We start from the raw sequence: 22,517 nt of genomic DNA, 5'->3' as shown, positions 1-22,517 counted from the left end.
GAGAAAATACAGTGTTAAACAGTTCAAATGGCTACGGTGAACATTGATCTGATCAGTGCAATGTAGGACTAGAATTGAAGACCACATAGTCCTGATAATATAGTGCCTTTAAATTAAGCTGGCACGTGACGTGATTTCGGATATGCACAGATTTTGAGAAATTATTACTGCATTTATCTTTAACGATATTAGCCTTAATAGCTAATATTGTGATCATATACACTGTTATACTTATATCACTACCTGTGAGTGATTGATTGATTGATTGATTGATTGATTGATTGATTGATTGATTGATTGAATACTTTGTACTCAATTCATAAAGACATTTAATGACAGACAGATATACACTACTATATGCGAGACTGAAGACATCATAAAACAGAACACAATCCACCGCATTCAAAAGCAATTAAAGTAAAACCCCAGAAATATATAATAAAGTTAGTACTAGTAGTAATGGACAGATAATCATGTTGACATGACTTTGTTTGCGTTATGTAATGATTGTGTCCCGGGCCCGGGTATAGTCCACCGTTGTCATCACAACCAACTAGCCAATCGCAGCGCGGATCATCCCTCCGAGCTATGGGACCAGTGAAAGAGGCACAGCTGTCTATCGGTGTGGTGCGGAATGAGGGTTTATCTCACAGGACGGTCTGGCTGGTAAGTGTTTGATCTCCTCTCTCGCATAGTTCTGTTGTTAACGTTTCACCACGATGTGTTTTTTTTATCTCTTACAACAATTCATACAAACAAACAAAAGAGTTGCTCGTGATTCGCCGTGTCGTTTCTATATGAACGGTGTAATATTCACTGTTTACATTTATAAACAAAATGCGTGAAGTAGCTCACTGGCTGGGCTTTAGCAACATGCTAAGCTAACGTACGCTAGCTCGAGCTCGGCCTTGCATTCCTATAGCCGTCGCCCTGCAGTGCTAAGCTGATAATAAACGAAACTGAAAGTTATGCTTTGATTTAGGACACAGAGTTGCTTGTTATGTAACATACATAGCTACATTATTAAGGCGTTATCATGTCGAATTATTCCACACATGCAGAGTTGCAGACATGATGATAGCACATGACGAATGGATGTCGAAATTTATGTGGTGTTAAAGTTAAACCTGTACATTGGTCATTTAGCTATTGTTGTTGCTACCGAACATGGGTGTTGTCTTCAACACCCCCCCCCCCAAATCCCCACAGAAGCAGGATAAATGGGTGTTAAATCTCGCCTAAACAAACTACATACTGTGTATGTACACAACGTTTGAAAACCGTTATTGAGAAAATGGTTGCCTGGTTTGGGTGAATTGACCAGGCCTTAAGATTCTGAAGCCATGTCAGAATGTCAAATTATTCTGATCATAAATACGTGATTGTTTTTACATGAAATATGGGTATTTGTTTTCTGTTACTCACTATATTGTACCGTTCAGTAACGTTGTCATACAGCTATGTTTGAATATACATAGTGTGTTCTTGTCTCTGGCACTCAACTGTGTTGTGTAACAGAGTTATAAATGGATAAAATGTAACTGAGGATTTTAATCAAAAAGGTAGCACTAGCACCCAAATGATTAACGGAGGTTGAGGCTTAAGGTAGTTACATTAAATGTTGTTGATGTCTTAAATAAGTGAGTGTACCACTATTATTTATTGTTTTGATTGAATCTTGATGTAACTAATTAGTGCGTCTCTTTAGTTCTTAGGTAATTCACTCGCTGCCAAAGATGGTCCGGCCACGTTTTGGACCCCCTCGCTTTAAGCCCAGGTAATGTAGTTGTGGTTTGTGTTAAATTGAAGGACTTATTGGATGATTTTCACCTTAATGCAATTTGTTTTGAATACAGGATAGTAAAACGTCTCTTATGTAATGTGAGAACGTGATTCATTCTGTATCCTGAATAGGAATCCATCGCAGTGCAATTGTCCACAAAGTATTAACTGACTTGAAGCTACCAAAGTTATTTTTACCAATCGGTAGAGTATGTTAATGCAATTTAGGCATTTAGCAGCGATTTACAATAAGCAAGGTAAATCACAAGGTAATAATACATCAAATGCATAGAGGCAGTGTACTAGTACCTCAGTAATCTAGGATCATAGGTAAACCATGGAAGGTCCTCCCCCAGAATAGGTTTCAAGTGGTTAAAAATACTAGTGTAAGTTTGGAATAGATGGACAGAGTTGAATCCCCTCGGCCACACTGTATCAGATTCACAGCTATGTAATCTACCGCATTGGTTCTCAAAGTGGGGTCCGGGGACCCCCAGGGGTACTTGAGGGGGTTCCAGGGGGTCCCCAGCTAAATGATGGATAGGAACCAAATGGACCCTTATGGGTCTGTAACTCTGAGAGTTAAGTTAACATTGATTTTACAATATAAATTGGGGTCCCAGAGATAGAAATGCCATTAAATGGGGGTCCGTAGCCTAATGCATGTCAAACTGGGGGTCCTTAAAATTAAAATGGTTGAGAATCACTGCTAGAGCCGTAAAAATCTTCTCTTTTGGGGAGTCCCTGGCTTATCTTTTCAAATGGGCGTCCGCGGGCTAATAAGTGTCCATTTGGGGGTCCTTGACATGAAAAAGTTTGAGAACCACTGATCTACCGAAATCACACCCATGGAGCTCTGGAAGTTGAGGTCACAGAGTCCCACTCCCAGCATGCATCTGCCTTAATCAAAACATTGCAGTGTTGGCAGCAATCCTGGCTGGAGCGCCACTGGGGTCAGTGCCAGTATTTAGATGTTTCCTTCAAACGTTTAGCAGCTCTTACCAGGGTAACTTATTCCTCAACAGGGGTCTTATTTTGAAATCCTATTTTTATTTAAACAGCTGGATTGACACGCAGTTTACTTTGATTTTCCACTGCATTGGCCTCCCCTTCATAGTTTTACATTACAAAACCTGGCTCTGCATTTAGTCAACTTTGTGTTGATTTTACTATTTTAATTAGGAAGATAATCTGGCAGATATACTTTTTCAACCAAATCATCATTGTTGGCATTGTACGTGTAAGAAACGGTGATGGTACCTTTACCAAAATTGTAACTAGATGGAGAGAGAGAAAGCAAACACTGAAGATCCTCCACAATTGTGTGAATGTGTGTCTTCAGTTATATGTTGAATAAGTTCTGTAGTCTAGACTGTAGATTAATGAAATCTATTGCCCGAGTCCACACTGTTAACACTGAATATTCAAATCTCCATTAAATCTTATTCTGTCATCTTTGGTGATAAATGAGAGAGCAGTCAGCTCTGACAATTCTGTGCCTCGCAGGTCTGAGTATCATAAGTACGACTGGTTCAGCTTTGAGCACAAGGGCAAGATATTTAGAGGATGAGTTCAACCTTTGCACAGCTAAACTTAGTAGAGTAGATAGTGGCAATTCCACCCCAGGGCTTTTTTTTTCTGTCTCACAGATAGTGGCTGTAGTCTGGTGGACATGCATCAATGTGTTTCACAATGCTCTCCGTGTCTTACCAGGTATAGCGTCCCTATTCTGGGGCAAACATTCAGCGAAAATGGCCGATCTACAAGCTCACAATGCACCACAACATGACGCGTCGTGAGTTTGTAGATCAGCTATTTTGGGCAAAGAGAGATGGTGCAGACTCAACACCAAATCTCTTCACCAAAAATAGCTTGAGGGAAAAGGGGAGGGGCATAGTGACTGCCATGGGACTCTGGTCAACAAATTCTATAGGGAAGTGAATAAAATCTAGCAACTGTAACTAAATACAATAATTTGTTTGTTAGAGATATAACATTGACCAGAGCTAGGTTTATAGTTTTAACTGGGTCTAAAATAGATGGTGGCTGACAGGGAATTTTGAAGTTGAATGCACCCTGCCTTTCGTTAGTCACAACAAGAATGGGAGGGTGGGTTACATACAGGCACTGAAATATTATCTCTTGGTGGTGATAAGGAGCCTGCATATTGTAGAGAATATTACTGCAGCAGGAACCCTGAAAACATGGTGGATTCTAGGGAGTTGCCAAGGAATGACATGGATGGAGGGGTGGAAATTTTGGTGTTAGGCTGTTTTGGGCATTGTGAGGATATTCTGGGCAAGGTAGGACAGAGGAGGAACGGGAGTTACGTTTGATGCCAGTCCTAACTAAATGAGTTCTTCCATCCTATCCGTGAAATCCAGAAGATTGTCTGGCTAAAGGAGGGACCTCCCTCCGGTTGAGAGTGTATCTGTGGGGAGGGTTCATGCCTTTCACTGCCACGATGCTGGTGCTGTGTGTTCATGGTTCTTGTCCAGGGGTAATGGGCTGTCGCAATGGGGAACATCAGAGCAGGGGTTGGGTGGGTGACAGAGGAAAAGCAGAAGATTGTAGTCATTTTACTTCAAACATTTTCACAGGGGTGGCTTTGAAGAGGTGTCTTTGCATGTTTTGGTCCTGTGTCTACGTGGGCCTGGGACTTATCACCATATTCTGAAGTCGTAGTGTGGGTAATGACTGTGTTCTTGGATTATTAGCTGATGTTGAGTAGGTACCTTCTTTCTGCCAGTCTTAGTAAAGTTCATTCAAGACTGGTCCTTATTTCTGAGCATGCCATGTTTCGCTGGGCTTTGTTAGCTTACCGATAGGAGCCAACTCCTCCTAAACTTGTTAGCCCAGTTTCAAGCACAGTCAAGTTATTTCTTGGCAGAGGCTATTATTCAGTAATGAAATTAATGGTTGCCAGTATGGAGGGGGGAAAAGGTTTTGTTGTCCCTCTATTTAAGTGCTGTGAAATTGATATTGGTGCCATCATTTTAATTCACTTTACATTACAACTTTCCGGTGTAAACAAATGAAACGTGGAACAAGTCAAGTAATGAAGTTGTCCTGTGCATTGACCCACACTAACTATTATGCCAGATGTTTTCTGTAGCGCAACATGTGAGCTTGTAGTTCGGCATGCAAATTAATGGTTGGCAGCCAGTCTTTGGCTTTAATGTTGGCATCAAAAGAAATCGGAAGAGGATTTAGTTGACCTAGTGGGTGGTGTTAGCAATTGTAAGGGAAACATGGGAAGCACTCTTGAGAGTTCAGTTCATCACAATCTACTTTCAGGTGATATATTTTTATTCGCTTTTTTAGCTGATATTTTATTAGCTTGAACTCTGTGGTGGAAAGTGAAATCATGGAATTTAAAATGTACGCATGTAATTGCAATGACCTCCTGTATGTGTTTGCTCCTCTGCAGGCCCTTCGCCGATGGTCACAGCAACATGTCATCTGAAGTGCACTACGCGCCCCACTCCAAAGGTCGTCGAAATGACCAGGACTACACAGCGTCCGGCCCCCCCAGCTGGAGGGAGTCCAGAGGAGGCAGAGGAGGCAGGGGACGCCCGCCGTTCTCCAAGAGGGCCCCACTGATGGGAGAACGAAGGGAGCCACCTTTTAATCACTGGAAGTCCCAGAACCAGAATTCCTTTCAAGCGCACCCTTCCCAAATGGACCCTCGCCACGGCAGGCCCTCCCCTTCCAGTCACAGCAGGCCCTCCCCATCCAGTCACAACAGGCCCTCCCCATCCAGTCACAGCGGGCCTTCCCCGTCCAGGCCCAACCGCTCCCCTCACGTCCCACATCGCTCGTCCTCCCGCAGCCCTGTCCATGGATCCCCTGCAGGCCACAGGCGGCCGCCTTTTCCCGGGCCCCCTTCCTCATCTCACCGCCCCTCCCCGCGCCACTACCAAGGCCACCCGGCCGACAGGCAGCACGGTTCCCCGCCGCCGTCCCCCCACGGCTCTTTCAGGACCCCCAAAAGGCCACCGGCGTTCCCCCAGAAGGAGCAACGGGGCCGCGACCCGCGGGGCCACCAGAGTCCCAGGGAGCGGCCGTACGAGCACTCGCCTCACGGCAACAACAACAACAAGCCCTGGAACGCGGCCGGAGGAGCGTTCTCTCACCAGCACAATGGAGAGCATGGTGGGCCCTCTGGCTCACAGAGGAAGCCCAGGGAGCCCCATGGGAGAGGCTCATATCCAGAGAGGTACAAGAATGAAGCCGCAATGCCGGCTGGGTAAAAGGCTTATTTAAGGCAAGGGGCCAGAAGGCGGTCCAGCCCTGCCAGTGAAAAGGGTCATAATCTTTACCTCTTAATCCTGCACCAAGTCGTAGTTATTGAGAGGGTGTTAAAAGGGGCCTCTGATGCTAAAATTGTGTATTTACACCTGCTGCCAATGAGAAGAGTGTTACCACTGTAATGTGAAAGTTTTACCTCTCCCACCTGTTTGATGCTATCTTGGCTTTATGGTGAAGGGGGCACAGCATAAAAGATGATATAAAAAAAAGCTTAAAAGTTCCCTTTCCCCATCTCACACTCGTGGATCTGCCATTGTAATGCTTTTTTTGTTGTTGTTGATGGCTATGCAGGTGGCCTGCCGTGCAGGATGCCAGGAAGCAGCATGGCGGGCGTGGGCGCGGGCGCGGCGGGGGCATGGCGAGGGAAGGCGGCAGACCCCACAGCGCCGACAGGGCGCCCGAAAGCCACTCTAACCCCCCGCCGTATAGACCCCCCCCGTGGAAAGGAGGCCCCCCGTCATCTTCCTCCTCCTCATCCTACCACCACGGCGGCCCCCAGGAGCGGCACGGAGACGTGTCGCGCAAGAGGAGGATGCCCGACGGCAACATGCCCTTCCCCCCGCCCCCTCTGCTGGAGCACGGGCCTCCGAAACACCCCAGGAGAGAGGCACCCTCTCTCTTCAGCATTCCCAGGCCGTTCGGTGGCAGGCCCTTGTCTCTCCGGGATAAGAGTCGCATAATGAAAGGCAGGCAATTAAGAGCGGAGTCCATTTTGAGGCTCAGGGCGCCGCCGCCGCCGCCCTTCAGACCCAGGCCTCAGCTAGCAGCGGGGTCTGCGGCGCCAAAGGGAACCCCGAGTTCCCTCCTCGCTCTCCGGAAGAAACGCTTCCAGACAAACGCCGCCCCCGTGGTGAAGACGGAGCCGAGGAGGCCCCAGCCGACACGGCAGTCGTCGCCGCCGCCCAACCCCGACACAAACGAGTCTTCGAGAGATTCCGATACCGCCACAGAACAGGTGGAGTCTCGGCGGTCCGTGAGTGCACGCAGGTACGGTATTATTCCCTCTCCTCCACACTGTGAAGGTGATTAGGAAAATCAAGATGCAAAGATTTCTCTAAATGTGAAGGGGGTGTGCCGACTGTGGAGAAACGGAGAGATCGTGATGAGCGGTAGAGATGTGGTTCAGTTGATGCGACAGAGGTTCCAAAAATGAAATGCCTTCCTATGAAGTTTTTCACGTTTTCGCCGTGTCAAGGGTGCTTAAACAAGTTAACCATATACAGCAGTATAATTTTGCCATGTCTAAAAACGGCTATGCACACCACTGCTTGCGGGAGAAGGTTTTTGTTGCACAAGGAGTCTCTGTTTATTGGAGAATGGACATTCAGACACGATTCGCTGTTCAAGATGATGAAACAAAATGTTAAAAAAAAAAGTAGTATGAAGCTCCTACTTCTCATAGCCTAATCTACTGTCGTGTCACGTGACATGATGCAAATGACGGGCGTGAAGAGGACTGCACCAACTCTAAATCAACTCAAACACATGGCAAATGGAGTGAAGAGCAGGAGTGAAGAGCATTGGAAATGGATTCGCCAGTATTGGATATGAAGAATATGCAAAAGAAAAGGACAGTGGAAGTAGTATACCAACCACGGAGTGATCCGGCACTGAAGAAGTCTGTGATGTCAAAATGTGTGCCCCACATGCACTTGTTGCATTCAGAGGCCAACCATCCTGGACCAGCAGCTGTGCTTGGATCGACTCTCATTGTCCCACAGAGATGTAATTCCGCTGAAGATCGACCCTCCAATCAACACTGCAGTATAGGCTAAAGTAGTGATGCATTGACAAAGTTGATTTACCAATTGGCATAACCTAACCTGCCCATGTAATTCCTATAGATTGACTTAATACTTTCACCTTTACTTTGAGTATACTCGAGATGATGCAATTAACTATTGTAACAGAAAAAGAAGACAAATGTTTGGAGCTTTCAGAACACTACTGGCCAATATGTTAATAAGGTTCAAATGAACTGCATCAGCATCCATTGAAAATAGAAATATACTTATATTATCATTTCAAATTAGCCTTTTTATGCCAAAAGAGAGGACCGTAGAAGAATGCACTGGAACGCGGAGTTAACAAACCTGAAGAGTGAAGTGAAGGTAAAGATGGAGGAAACCACAACCATGGCTACATATACATGGAAAAGATTGGGAGTTGACCTATGAACAGGAAGTTGAAGAGGACAATCCCAAGACGGCAAGTGGCTACAGCGCAAGACTGCTATGTGATGACCAGTTGAACTGGAAGTTGAAGAGGAAAATATCAAGACAGCAAGTGGCTACAGTGCAAGACTGCTATGTGATGAGGACCTGTGCGATATTCCGTCACCTTTTTCTACTGGTATGTAACCATCTCACAGCTAGCGGCATGTTGAGTCCGTGACACACGCATCTGCTGTCAACTCAATGAAATGGTATCCCTTCACCCCACCCTCATTGAATATATACCAAGAAGAAAGGCAAAAATTGCATCATTGTGCTTGAGTGGTGTATAATGCATAACTAAGCAGGCGATCCTTGTTATGAAATCCCACTTATCTCAGACCCCAGTCAGTGTTTAATTTGGAAAAGGTCAAGGCAGTGAAAAAAAAGAAGCTACAAGTCCACGGTGAGCAAACTGGCAGGTCATAAACTTGGCTGAAAATTGGACGTGCGCGTGTATCAAACACGTTTTGACTCGCATAATTACACAGTGAAGTTGAAGCTGGCAATGCGGCATGCCTTGAACGTCAAAATGCGTGCACCATGAGTGCCTGCTTAATTTACAAGGTGCTATCTTGGACCCGACCAGCCGATGCCTGAAGTGGCTCTTGTGAAACAAATGAGCGACGACAGTTACTACGAGTCTACCACAGGCTTATTGACATTTCTGATTGGAGAAGCTGATACTGCCTCTGGGTGACATGCCTGCCCAACATTGCTACATTGATGCAGGAAGTAAGCGCCGCCCTACAAGGAGATATTGACCGAGAAACTGGCATCGGGTCAAATCATAGAAGAAGCACGTCCTTAAGGCCACACCCATATTTAACAGTCCCCTGACTGTGTGAGTGACCATAGATGAGAGGCGAGTTTGCATATTTCAGAAGTGGGCTGGCCCAAGCTGCCACTTTAAAGCGACAAATATATGCTTAGATGTCCCCCAAATCCTCTCTCTTCTCAAAGCTCACAATGGAGGGATCATAATAATCTGGATGTGAGCGACCGATATGACGTCCAAAAGAAGAATATTTGCGAAAACGAAATCTGTCCTGCGAGACTGCGTTGTCAAGGTTTTCTACAGAAGTTCACCAATGATCGAAGATTTGCCGCTATGTCCTACCTAGAACAAACCACTTAATGGCACTCCTCAAGATCCCTTCTGCGACGTACCAACCTCTAAATAAAGTAGAGTGCAGGTTGAGATTCGGTTTACAATGTGTAAGAGGAATAAAGAAGCATGGACTTACCATTGCTTCTTTTTTTTGTAAGTACCCATGGTGTGATGCTCAGCCTATTCAGAATTACCTCATTATACTACCTGTTTAAATTACTGTGTATTCAGTAGGACGTGGACATTGAATTACAATGATTCCAAGATAGGTTTATGATACGTCTAGATCTGTTTCTGTTCCTGTTCCCGTTTTACTAACACTACAGCCTCTCATGAGGTATTAACAGGTTGAAGTTCTTAAATTGTGGTCCTTAATGGTGACATAATTGTTTTAGTGGGGCATATGAAAACACGCTACAACAGTTAAAGAAAGACCAGATGATAAAAGTGTCGACTGAAGTGCTCATAATGCATATAATGAACACATTTTGACCTATGCCGTGTCTCTCCTCAGCTCCTCTCCCATAGACAAACACCTGAGCTCTGACCTGGTGGTGGTGTCGCACTGGCAAGCGGGTCCGAGCTCCAGCTCTTCACAGGGGCGCTCGTCGCCGCCAAAGGAGAGAAATAAGTTTAAAACTGGTATGTGTAAATACTACTCATGTGCAGGGGAACAAATGTCACCGTTTCTCCTTATATGTGTTGTGTACAGCGATGGAAGAAGTACTCGCATGTTTTACTTAAGTAAAAGTATCAATGCTGCAATGTCGACATACTCTTGTTACAAGCAGAAGTCCTGTATTCAAGATGTACTTGAGTAAAAGTACAATAGCATCGGCATCAAAATATACTTAGAAGTACGAAAAGTAAAAGTACTCATTGTGCAGGATGTCCCATTTCACAAGTTCAAAATGTATTAAAAAGAAACGTAATAGCCGATCTACAAGCTCGCAATGCGATGCATTGTGAGCTTGTAGATCTGCTATTTTCAAATGGCTGAAATTTAAATGGGGCTCAAGTGGTTGGTGTGTTTTGTAATAATAATCAAAATCTACAAATAAACTAGTAAGTAATATCATTGTAGTGGAGTAAAAGTACAATATTTTCTCTAAATTACGGGGCTTTGTTTCTTCATTTTCAGAACGAAATCCGAACCCAGACGCGCCCTACAGTGACCATAGAGGGCGATATGTTGACATGAAGTCCTCACGGTACGTCTAATCATTTCGGGCTGCCTTCAATTTAAATGTATCCAACGATGGTTCTTACATTAAACTCACTAATCTGTCTCAGCAAATAGTGAACTGTACCTCTTGTTTCTTTAAAGAAACAGACAGATGAGCACAGACTTAACTAAATGTTCTTTTTTCCCCTGATGTTCACTTCCTATCTTGCAGGCCAATGAATGCATTACATGAGATTCACAGACCAGGGAGGCCCTTCAAGAGGCCGGGACCTGGACACAATCCGGTAAGAGACCTGTTACAAACCCGGGTTTACAGAAGTTGGGCTTTCATGTTATTGAGGACATGTATTTGCTACTGCTCTTGCTTGGCTTGTTGATCAAGTTCTCCCGTGCCTTCAGCAGTATGGCTCCCTGTCAAGTTTCGCATACATACACACATGTACTCATCCATAGTGATCACAAGTACATTCCTAGTGTAAACTTCTAGTCGTGGACGAGGCACATTACAGCATGGCAACCTACGATCCAGAGTACAAGGATCAGAGCCTTATCTGCCTGTAGATAATATCGCTCTCTTCTGTTTGACAGCGAATGAAGTTCAACCCCAGTGGTCCAAGAAGGCCCGCCCCGGTACCACTTGGAAACTTTAGGAAACCGCTCATGGTAATGGACACCTTCTGAACCCGATATATCCGTTGAAGCTGAGAGAAAATGAATAGCGTCATTGAATTGCTAATTATTTACCCATTATGGCTGCTGCACTATTATGTTATGTTTTATTTTAGATTCCACAATTAATGTAATTGCTTTGGTTTGATCTGTCTGTTCTGCAGGAGAGCTTTGTGCCACGCCCCTTCCCCCAACAAACGAAACCAGTGTTCAGGAAAAGCCAGAGCATCATGTCCAAATACCGCACGATACAACAAGCGCGACAACGTGCGCCGTACAATCGAGGGCCCAACCAACGCTGGTGAAGGCTCCGCTAAGGTAGCCGTCAATTCCTATATGTTGGCTGAATCCAGTAAGCGTGATTGGTTAACTTACGACATACAAACGATATACACGAACAACATAGACATACTTCAAACCGTACGTAACGTTCCTTCCTCAGAGGTCATGGCCCCTGTCTTGAATGTGAGTTGAACAGGTTCATGGCTGAGGGAATAAATGAGTATTTGTATTTAGCAATTTAGCATTTGTAATTTATATAGCGCTATTCTAAGTACTCAAGGACGCTTTACGTGTGTGTGTGTGTGTGTGTAGGGGCCAGGTCCTGATCTTTGGGAGTCTAAAGTGTATGCCAGAGGTAGTGTATGACACTTACGGTGCGAGGGCATCCTATACACCTGGCCGGTGAACAGCTTAAACAAACCTGTCCGCTTAACACTTAACCTGCCTGAATTTTTTTCTGATTTTTTGCAGTTGTCTGCCAGAGATTTTTCATTGAAATTAAAAAAGTACTCCGGAGCCGAGATACAGAATTTTTAAGTTAACAAGGAAATGGATGGGAGTCTAGATCTTCGAAAAATCATATCTCCTTTGGGTCAAATAAAAATAAAAAAAAGTTAAAAAAAACAACAACGCATTTATGCGTTATTGGCAGGCAAGTGATGGATTCAATAGAACGCATATATGCGTGATTGGCAGAAAATGAGTTAATACCGATAGGTAGACAATATCTGGATGTGCAGCAGGTGGGTGCTCGGCTACAAACAACTTAACCCATTCAATCTGGGAATGTATCTCTGTCATTTTGACAGAGATGCAAAATGATCTTGATTTTTTTTTGGAAAATCTTTGAATATATAAATATATATTAAAAGCTAACATTTGTAACTCAAATATTTGCTTCTGGGGATTCTACAAATGTCTTCTAAATCCTAATAGTTTTCTGATAAACTTAAGTTTCTATATCAGTGGTTCTCAAACTTTTTCATGTCAAGGACCTCCACAATTATATGTATTTGGCCTACGACCCCCCCCCCACATCTGAAAATATTTAGTTCCAGGGACCCCCAGAAGCAAAGATTTGAGTTCAAAATATTTGCTTTAAAAAATAGGTATATTTAAAAATGTTCACAATTTCTCAAAAATAGCCAAAGTATAAAATAATGGTGTTGTGGTTCCACAGATGTGTTCCCGGTTTAAATGGGTTAAGTATAAAGATACACAAAGTGTGAATAGCGGCACTCCATGCTCATAAGAGCATATATAGGTTGGATGAAGGCTATAAAACGTGTCAGTAGATGACAATATGTTGCATTGTAATATACTATATATTTCTACCTTTCATTGACAACTGTGTTAATATAACCTTTTGGGACTTGTGGATTTACTCCTAACTGATGTGCAGTTCAGAGGTAATATTACCCATGTTGGCATATGGCCTGTAATAGCGGTGCCATCCAGACGGGAGTTTTATGTCTGGCATAAACTGTAACATATAGACCTCCACCCACCCCGTACAGTACATCCACCTGTTCGGTTTCTAACATGCTACTCTACGCTGTAAAATCCTTAACGCAGTTTAAATTTAACTCTAAATAAGAGTGTACAAATGGAACCAAATGGACCCGTAGCGGATTCCATTTGGGTCAGAGTTAGGGTTCATTTGAGTTAGAGTTAAGGTGAGTTAGCCTTAAATCCCTGGGAAAAAAATGTAATTAAACATTTTTTAATGGGTCGTGAATAAATGTTCCCTTTTTTCAATTAAAAACAATTCTAATATTTTTCTAAAGTATTTCATGAATGAAATCAAAAAATCAAATGCATTTCCATAAATATAAAAAATAAAAACATTTAAGAAGTGGTGAAAATAGCAGATCAAATACAAGCTCACAACACGGTGTGAAGCGACGCGCTGTGCGCTTGCAGATCTGCTATTTTCACTAACGTGGGTCCCGGACAAATGTCTAATTTCTCTTCTGGGTCTTGAGCTAAAAGTTTCGGAACCACTTGCCTAATGTATACAGGACGTTGCGTCACAAAAATAATAGATCTACAACAAGCACCGTGATACTCTTATTTTATTCATTTTCCTCGTGCAGGTACCTGGGTCTGGACGAGGTGGGATATCACTCCAAGGCCTTCACTGCCCATATGGACTGCACAAAACCTCTCCATGCGCTAGTATTTAAACCTGTACCTGCACTCCAGGGGGCACTGTTTCTGTAACTGCTCTACTTTGATTTAGACTGGCGTTTTTAATGACTGGAAGTACTTCAGTACTTAGATTTAGAATGTTTGTATGCAGAGCAAGCCCTCTGTAGTCCCTTGTGCTTTCTACCAGACGTAGCTTTGGATTCCCAATGGTATGCTTATGGAAATGTTAGCGATAATTTTGTTTAACTGCTTTTTATTTTAACTTTTGTTCAAGTTTAGGGGTTGAGTTAAGTTTACTCTAAAAATGTAAATGTGTTTTCCACGAGGGTAGATGACTAACGTGCTTTTGATTCAAGGGTGTTAAAAAGTTTTCATTCTCTTGCTGCTGCAAATAACTCACCCACAACATTGCTTATGTATATCACATGTATTAATCACATGTTCATTGTAAATGTATGGGGTTTCAAATAAATGTCCGAACTTTATACTGTTGTACTATTTGTTTTTTCACAACTAGATGCTGTCCATTATGATGGCCAGTGTCAAGGGCTGTTCACACCGAGCACTATAACAATAAATATAGAATAAATATGATAATATAAATATAGTAAAACAATAAATAAAATGAATGATGAAATAATAAATTCAATGGTGAATGATACAGTTAAGTGTGAATAGCCCTTTTGCTATCCGTTATGACTAGTGTACAGTCACACCTGAACCATTCAATGGACCAACTGTGACTGGTCATAATGTCAATATGATGACCTGATGTCATATTCATGACTCATGAATATGATGAGTGTCCATTATGAACACAGGGTTCTCAAGCACTATAAGCTCCTCCAATGAAGTGGAATCCACACACCTTGCTTGAAAGTGACCACCTTTCTTGAAATGAATGGCAGATTATGATTTTTTTCAATCTGGGATATAGAGAGATATTAGTTCTATGCATATTTATAAAGACATTTTAATTGAATTTAATGAATACAGGGAATATTTTATTTCCCCATATGAAAGCAGCCATTAAATGTATTCTTGCTATTTTGTGCCAGTCGGTTTAAATTCCATCAACCCAGAGCCTTGCTTATAGACCCCTTAACAGACGACGTCACGCTGATAAGAACCAGTATGCGTGCAACCAGTATGCGCGCAATGAAACCCATTCTATCAGGTCTCGCTAGGACGCGCCTCACTACTAGCCAACACACAAGAGGGGGTTGGGGTGTGCTGAAACCAGCGCACCCCAAAACAACAGGTTGAGAATTGATTGCATGAAACAATCACCTGTGCATCCAGTCTCAATGTTGGTAAACAAATAATTGGTCTATATGGCTCTGCATCAACCTATGTCTTGCCCCTCACTCAGTCTGTCTTGTTGTGAATATTGATTTGCTCCAGTTGGGTGACACTGTCTGACACATGCAGGGAGAGTCCCCTACCAGGCATATTTGTGAGGGACACTGAGTGACAGATCTGCTGTCGTCCTGTGCTAAACTTAGCCTTGACAATACCTCACCACGGGTCCACGGCTACAATGGCATTTCGGGTGGACGGTGTCGGGTTACGGCGCATGTGGTCTGCTGTGTTTCTGCGAGTAACGCTGCTGCCAATACAAGGTGAGTGTATGTTATGTATACACAGTAGCGAATCATTAACCATTGTGTGAATGGCGCTGCCCTTGAGCCCGCGCGTTCACTAATTTACTAATGCTTGTAGTTAACACTCAGTCTGGCTGTCTTAGCCTTGGATGGATATTTTATCTCAAATACATCTATATGATATAGTCTTCCAAAGCTGTCTATGCGCATCCTTTTTACGCGCGTTCTGTGCGTAATCTTCGTGCGTTTTCTTTTTTTTTATGCCAGAGTTATATGCCGTGTGTGTTGTTGCTTGATTATGTAGTGAAACATGCTTGAATGACCTGTCCTTGTGACTAAACGTGTTAGTGAAAAAATAGAATGTTAATTTAACTCAGAGTGCTCAAATGTGGTTCCATTTGTACACACTCAGAGTTACAAATGGGAAAATAAAACACTGCAGATTTGACTGTATGATTATAGTACTTAACACACTGCCTTCAGTCCCTGTAAGCCTATAGCAACATACTTTGAAATACCAGCATGCTTTGAATAGCCCACTGCTGTCTGTCCTAGAACAAAGTTCACTTCAGATATTATGAGCCCTTGTGCTGTGCTGTGTGCTCCGTGTATATAAATCAACATTGAAGCCTAATTTATAAGCCATTTAACTTGTAAATGTCCAGTCAGTATCCCTATGTAATGCTTTAGGCAGTCAGCTTTTTTTTAAACATTTGTATTGTGAATTTATCACTGCATACTGTCCTCGGGACTTAGATCAGCGGGAGGACACTTTGAAACCACTAATTACACTAATTTCAAGACATAACTTTCTAAGGATATCGTTTTTGAATGTGTGTAATGTGAATTGTGTGCAATCCTGACTCACATGTCAATTCTGAATGATACGTTTTAATTTACCTTCATGAAGTAGCCCTACGTTACAATAAAGTGATATTACTTTCATGAATGTATTAGATTGATCTTCCACAATGCCGAAGGATTCTTTCTCAAAATATTCTTGTGTCTACATTTCTTCTGAAAGCACCAATAGTCATCTCCAAGATACTAACTGTCTGTGACATGATCGATATCAAAGTGTTATTAAAGTTTATTATCACAGATTTTATTTAGTAGGCTAAACCTATTGCCCATTCATGTTTATTCTGATGTTACAGTAAAGATTTAGGCTGTGCTTGTTGTTCACTGAGACATTGAGTTAGTATCCATGTTGCTTTAAGAACACTTGACTTCCTATATCCATTCCTTTATACTAGCTCTGCAAATTCTATAACGAACAAGCTGTCACCCTAATTAGAGGTTAGTCTCTTCAGATCATTTATTTCAATAGTTCGCTATCAATCTGTGAAAAAAAGACTGTAGAAATGTTGTAAATCATGTAGGGAGGGCCGGATTGTTTCAGCAGCAGTTGTCCTTGTGACAAATTTAACTATTTCGAGAAGGCAATTTGAGATGGCACATGCAAGCAATCTGAGATGAGCAGATCATGACTCACATCCACATACCAGGACACAGCAGACTGTGACATTTTACTTAAAACCTGACTAAAGGTCACCCACAAGATACCACAGGCCTACAGTATATCCCCTGTATTTCAGCTGGCAGTTCAGATTAAATATTACTGGATGTCTTCTCTACTAGTACCAGGCTGTCACCGACCAGCTCTAACTTAGTTACAGGTAACGCTCAGGATGGAGGTGGAAATACAGCAGATCAATGGAAAGCAAGTGGAAGAGCTGGATTCCCTGTCGTCAGAACTCCAAGAAACCATCCAATCCAACCACAACCCTGTTTCAGTCGTAAGTCTTTAGTAGCTCATGCCAGTGTTTGTGTTGGTGTGTTTCGGCTCATGGCACCCCTTTTAGTTTTTGTATGGAGATAAAGAGCAATTAAAATAGTTAGTTTCCCAAATAAAATATCTGCTTTAGAACAGAAACGTTATTTGCAATTTGTAATTCAGGTGTCATAATATATAATTCAAGGTTTTAAGTTATCCTGCTGCTGTTCTTCTCTAACCTATACGAGGGCGGGGCGGCCATTAGGCCATAGCTAAGTGGGTATAGAGAGAGGCAGACCACTAATCAGAAGGTCACTGGACACTGGTTTGTCTCCCTGCCCTGATCTATGTGTCGAAGTGTCCCTGAGCAAGACACTTAACCCCCAACCACTCCCCCGAGCGCTCATAATAAACATCTGAGAAGCTTTGTGAAACCAGTGGTGTAAAGTAACTAAGTACATTTACTCAAGTACTGTACTTAAGTACACTTTTGAGGAATATATATTTGAACACTTTAGTTACTTGTTACTTTGCAGATATAAGTTATTATATTATAAAACACACATTAACCACCATTTTGTAAGTAGGCTATTTGAAAATAGCCTACGTATCGCGATGCCTTGTGAGCTTGTAGATCGGCTATTTTCAAACATTTTAGTACTTTTACTTTTGGTGCTTAAAGTATATTTTGATGCCAATACTTTTGTACTTTTACTCAAGTAACATTTTGAACACAGGCCTTTTACTTGTAACAGAGTATGTCTTCTACTGTGGTATTGATACTTTTACTTGAGTAAAAAAAAAACAGTACTTATTCCACCACTGGCTGAAACTGAATTTTGACCTTTATAGCCCTACAAATAAAACACATTTTAAATCCCAAAAGAACCATAATTTGTTCATACATTTTGCATGATCAGTGACTTTAGTAAAATAAGATTTTGTGTTCTGTATTCTGTTTCCTTGCGTATGGGCCTGGCTTATGTTGTATCTGCTAGTAACTAAAGTGTGTTTTACACAGGTGGTCGAAATCAAAACCAATGGGTGTTTGAACGTCGCCCCCTCTGTCATCCCCGACTGCACCGGCCCCAGCCCCCCTCCCTGTCTCAGTCCACTACCGGCGGAGCAGCTCTCTGTCATCCCCGACTGCACCGTTGCCAGCCCTCCTCCCCCTTGTCTCAGTCCACTACCGGCGGAGCAGCCCTCTGTCATCCCCGACTGCACCGTTGCCAGCCCTCCTCCCCCTTGTCTCAGTCCACTACCGGCGGAGCAGCCCTCTGTCATCCCCAACTGCACCGGTGCCAGCCCCCCTCCCCCTCCTTGTCTTAGTCCACTACCGGCGGAGCAGCTCTCTGTCAGCCCCGACTGCACCGGTGCCAGCCCTCCTCCCCCTCCTCGTCTCAGTCCGCTATCGGCGGAGCAGCTCTCTGCCATCCTACACGCTACGATGCCAGCCTCCGTCCCCTCTGAGCCCCGGCCCCCCAGCAGAAGTCCGGCCACACCCTCCCCGGCGACGCTGGAGCGGCTGCAGGTGGAGCTCAGAGGACTGCGGGACGAGATGGACATGATGAAGAGTCAACATAAGTAAGCCTTTTGATCAGTCTCTCATCAGCCGTTTCTCTTTAGCGTGAGGCAGCTTCAGTGGTTCTCAAAGTGAACCAGGGGTCCTTGAGGGAGTTCCAGGGGGTCCCCGCCTAAATTATGGATAGTTAGGAACCAAATGGACCCTTATGGGTCTGTAACTCTGAGAGTTAGGGTCCATTTGGTTCCATTTGTACACTCAGAGTTAAATTAACATTGATTTTACAATATAAATTGGGGTCCCAGAGATAGAAATGCCATTAAATGGGGGTCCGTAGTCTAATGCATGTCAAACTGTTTTTTTTTTTTAATTAGAATGGTTGAGAATCACTGCTAGAGTCGTAAAAATCTTCTCTTATGGGGGTCCTTGGCATATCTTTTCAAATGGGTGTCCGGCAGGCTTATAAGTGTCAATTTGGGGGTCTTTGACATTGAAAAGGTTTGAGAACCACTGATGTAGAGTACACCCCCCCCCCCCCCCTGGATATGACGCTAGTATGTCACAGGTACTTACCCCCCAATCCAACCCTTGATGCTGAGCGCCAAGCATGGAGGCATTGGGTCCTATTTTTATAGTGTTTGGTATGATGACTCGGCTGGGGATTGAACTCCCAACCTCCTAATCTCATGGCTGTGACTCTAACCACAAGGGCAAATTCTTAATTAAAAAAGAATACTTTGAAAATAGCCAATCTACAACCTCACAACAAGTCACGATGCGATGCATTATGAGCTTGTAGATCTGCTATTCTTGTCATGATGATGACATAATATGGGCTTACAGTGGTCAACTACACTAAAGGAACAAATATGGGAATGGAAAATTCCCTTATTTGTTCCTTTAGTGTATAGCTGACCACTGCACTGCCATTGGGCAGGCCAAGGGGAGTCTTAGTGATCCCTTCCCTTCAATGCTTTTGATAAATGGTGAAGTCTTAGCTTTAGTTGCACTAATTTGAGCTTTGGGTAATCTCTTGTATTTTAGCAAAGAAATCAAACTGCTGATGAATGAGCTCGATGAGGAGAAGAGGATTCGCTTGACGTTACAGGTATGACAATACTCATCCACCAAACAGACCTAAAACGACGTAAGGTCCCCTGGCATGTGGCTCGGATCCTAGCTTCCTAGGCTTCAGGAGGAAACTTAGTGGAAAGCTAGACAGTCGCTCTCCCGGCTTCGGTGTGTGGTCAGACTGGCCGGACTTAAACGATCTATGCTGTTGGGCTGATGTTAATTTGAAGTGGGTAGGGTCTAACTCTGAGGCGTTGGCTGTCTCGGAGGACTTTATATCTGACCCCAGTATTTCTGTCAGAGCATCTATGTCTGTGTGTGGAACAGAACACCAACTTCCACTGATTAATGCCCGAGATCGCCTCTTATGGGCACAACAGCAAAGGCAGCGGCAACACTAGACCGAGCTAAGACTGCAAGGGTCAGCTAACACCCCTGATGTCATTGTTGTTAACGAAAACCATAGAGAGGTGTTCATTCTCGAGGTCGGCTGTACTTTTGATTACAGCTTAGAGGAAGCCATCCTAACCAAAGTGCTAAAATATCATCAGCTAGAGCAGACCATCTCTCAGCTAGGCTACAGATGTAAACGTTTGGTTTTTATCTTTGGTAGTCTAGGACACGTGCACAAGTTGGTTGTAAGGGGTCTTCAAATGGCCTTTACCCATGATTGTTGTCCGCTGTGTTCGACAAGTATGCCATCTTTTGTTTTGTATGTAACAATCCTCTGCTTTACATGCACTTTGTAACTGGCTGTTTCCCCATGATCTGACTGCACTGGCATTGTTTAGTGTTTATGGCCTTTGTACATCCTGTACTTCTGTTTATGTGGACATAAATAAATATTTCAAATGTGTGTGTGTGTGTGTGTGTGTGTGTGTGTGTGTGTGTGTGTGTGTGTGTGTGTGTGTGTGTGTGTGTGTGTGTGTGTGTGTGTGTGTGTGTGTGTGCGTGCGTGCGTGCGTGCGTGCGTGCGTGCGTGCGTGCGTGCGTGCGTGCGTGCGTGCGTGTGTGTTTGTAATATATACTACAGACAGAGGCAGTCAGTCAGTCAGTCAGTAAGTCATTCAGTCAGTCAGTCAGTCAGTCAGTCAGTCACACCGAGAGTCGAGTGTGAGATCTCATTGTTGAGTTAATGAGAATATTAATGAAGACACATTGATACCAAGAGCCATCAACAATTGGACCATCAACAGGGAGCTAATTGTCTTCCAAATTGGAGGTGTGAACATCAGAACTGTGGATATGCTAACTGGGTTCCAAGACTGTATCTTTTTAGCATCTATCCCTTAGTTATAAAATATAGTGTAAACACATCCTTAAATGGAATTAAGAAATAGTTTTAATCAAAGGGTATGCGGTTACCCTAACTCAGAGATTAGACGCCTCTGCCCTGCACAGTCTGATAGAAAGCACAAAGCCTTAATAACAGAAATAGTCTGCCTCATCCAGGCAGTTGGCCAGTAGTCACTTTGAGTGGCAGTTGGGACAAACGCAGTCAGTGGGGCAAACGCAGTCCGCACCAAAAATATTTACGATTCTGTCCCTATCGGTACATAACTCGGATGGTTGTCGCGGGCACTCGCGCCTGGAGGCGCTCGGGCGCGACTCCTCAGCCTCAAGGTCTGCTGAGTCGGCGCGCCTCCGTCATGGTCCAAAACTATACTTTATCGGCTTTATAGTTATAAATTATAGTGTAAACACATCTTTAAATGGAATTAAGAAATAGTTTTAATCCGAGGGTATGCGGTTACCCCAACTCAGAGATTAGACGCCTCTGCCCTGCACAGTCTGAGAGAAATCACGAAACCTTAATAACAGAAATAGTCTAGATAAGCTTAATTAATTGCAAAACATGACACCCCTTATTCAAAACAGATGGCGAATGCATTCTTCTCTTTATAGGGCCTACACAAGTAATAAAATTACCTGTGAGACCTTTATGAATTGAACCTCACAGTCAGCAGTCAGTCAGTCAGACAGACAGACAGACAGACAGACAGACAGACAGACAGACAGACAGACAGAGATTGTGTATACAGATATGTAAAACATAATATTGAAAGAACATCTGCTCAATCTAGTTGATACTGTACCATGTCATTCAGCCTTTCATGTTAGATAACGTTGTTTCAATGTGGTTTTCTTTCTGTCTCAGATGGACATGCAACGTATGAACAAGCGCATAAACAACAACAAGCGTCAAAAATGAGCTGACCAGAGAACAACACAAACCACGCCAACAACACATTGAGAACAGGGGGTCCGGGACCCCTAGGGGGGGTCCTCAGAGTTACTATAGGGGGGCCGCCAAAGCTTTGTGTGATGGGAACCTTTTTTCTGTCTTTTTTTCTACATTAACCACTTGAACCCTAGCATCCCTACTCTGAGGGGAATGTTAGCCGAAAATAGCAGATCTACAAGCTTTTAGTTTGGCTATTTTCGGCAAAGAGGTTTGGTGTAGGGGGGAAAAAGCACACCAAGTACACGTTTTCCAAGTATTGAGGATTTAAAGGGATAGTTCACCTCCAAAATGACTTTTTTTCTATCGATTAGTCACCCCATGGAGACTTAAATTCATGGATATGTTTTTGCTAAGCCAATAATTTGATGACCGGCAGCGGTTCCGGTAGGAGACACAAAGAGTCTCCTTTGTGTCTCCTTCCGGAACCGCTACCTACCGGCCGCTGGTCATCAAATTATTGGCTTAGGAATGTGACAAAAACAAAAACATATCGATGAATTCCAGTCTCCATGGGTGACTAATCAATAGAAAAAAAACACATTTTGGGGTGAACTATCCCTTTAAGTGGTTAACTGTAGAATGGATATTGATGT

The 22,517-nt window shown here is 43.3% G+C and overlaps 2 protein-coding genes across 2 annotated transcripts; both read left to right on the top strand.

Annotated features, from left to right (window-relative positions):
• The first annotated feature begins 597 nt into the window (after positions 1-597).
• LOC311056654 (uncharacterized protein) lies at positions 598-14,190 on the top strand. The gene is made up of 10 exons (XM_084073445.1): positions 598-666; positions 1,709-1,777; positions 5,213-6,001; positions 6,385-7,080; positions 9,932-10,059; positions 10,559-10,628; positions 10,815-10,887; positions 11,192-11,266; positions 11,437-11,590; positions 13,651-14,190. The coding sequence occupies exons 2-9, from the start codon at positions 1,737-1,739 to the stop codon at positions 11,575-11,577; spliced, it is 2,013 nt and encodes a 670-aa protein (XP_083929571.1). The 5' UTR covers positions 598-666; positions 1,709-1,736; the 3' UTR covers positions 11,578-11,590; positions 13,651-14,190.
• Positions 14,191-16,994: 2,804 nt separating this feature from the next.
• On the top strand, positions 16,995-22,036 carry LOC311057476 (uncharacterized protein). The gene is made up of 4 exons (XM_084074434.1): positions 16,995-17,108; positions 18,108-18,670; positions 19,653-19,716; positions 21,838-22,036. Exons 1-4 carry the CDS (start codon positions 17,001-17,003, stop codon positions 21,889-21,891), a joined length of 789 nt encoding a protein of 262 aa, XP_083930560.1. The 5' UTR covers positions 16,995-17,000; the 3' UTR covers positions 21,892-22,036.
• The last annotated feature ends 481 nt before the right edge of the window (positions 22,037-22,517 follow it).

Source organism: Gymnoscopelus microlampas (genome assembly GCF_963454915.1).
Source record: "Gymnoscopelus microlampas genome assembly, chromosome: 12".
NCBI classification, from domain to species: Eukaryota; Metazoa; Chordata; class Actinopteri; order Myctophiformes; family Myctophidae; genus Gymnoscopelus; species Gymnoscopelus microlampas.
The sequence above is the reverse complement of the archived record's forward strand: the minus strand, read 5'-3'. Positions and strand labels throughout refer to the sequence as shown.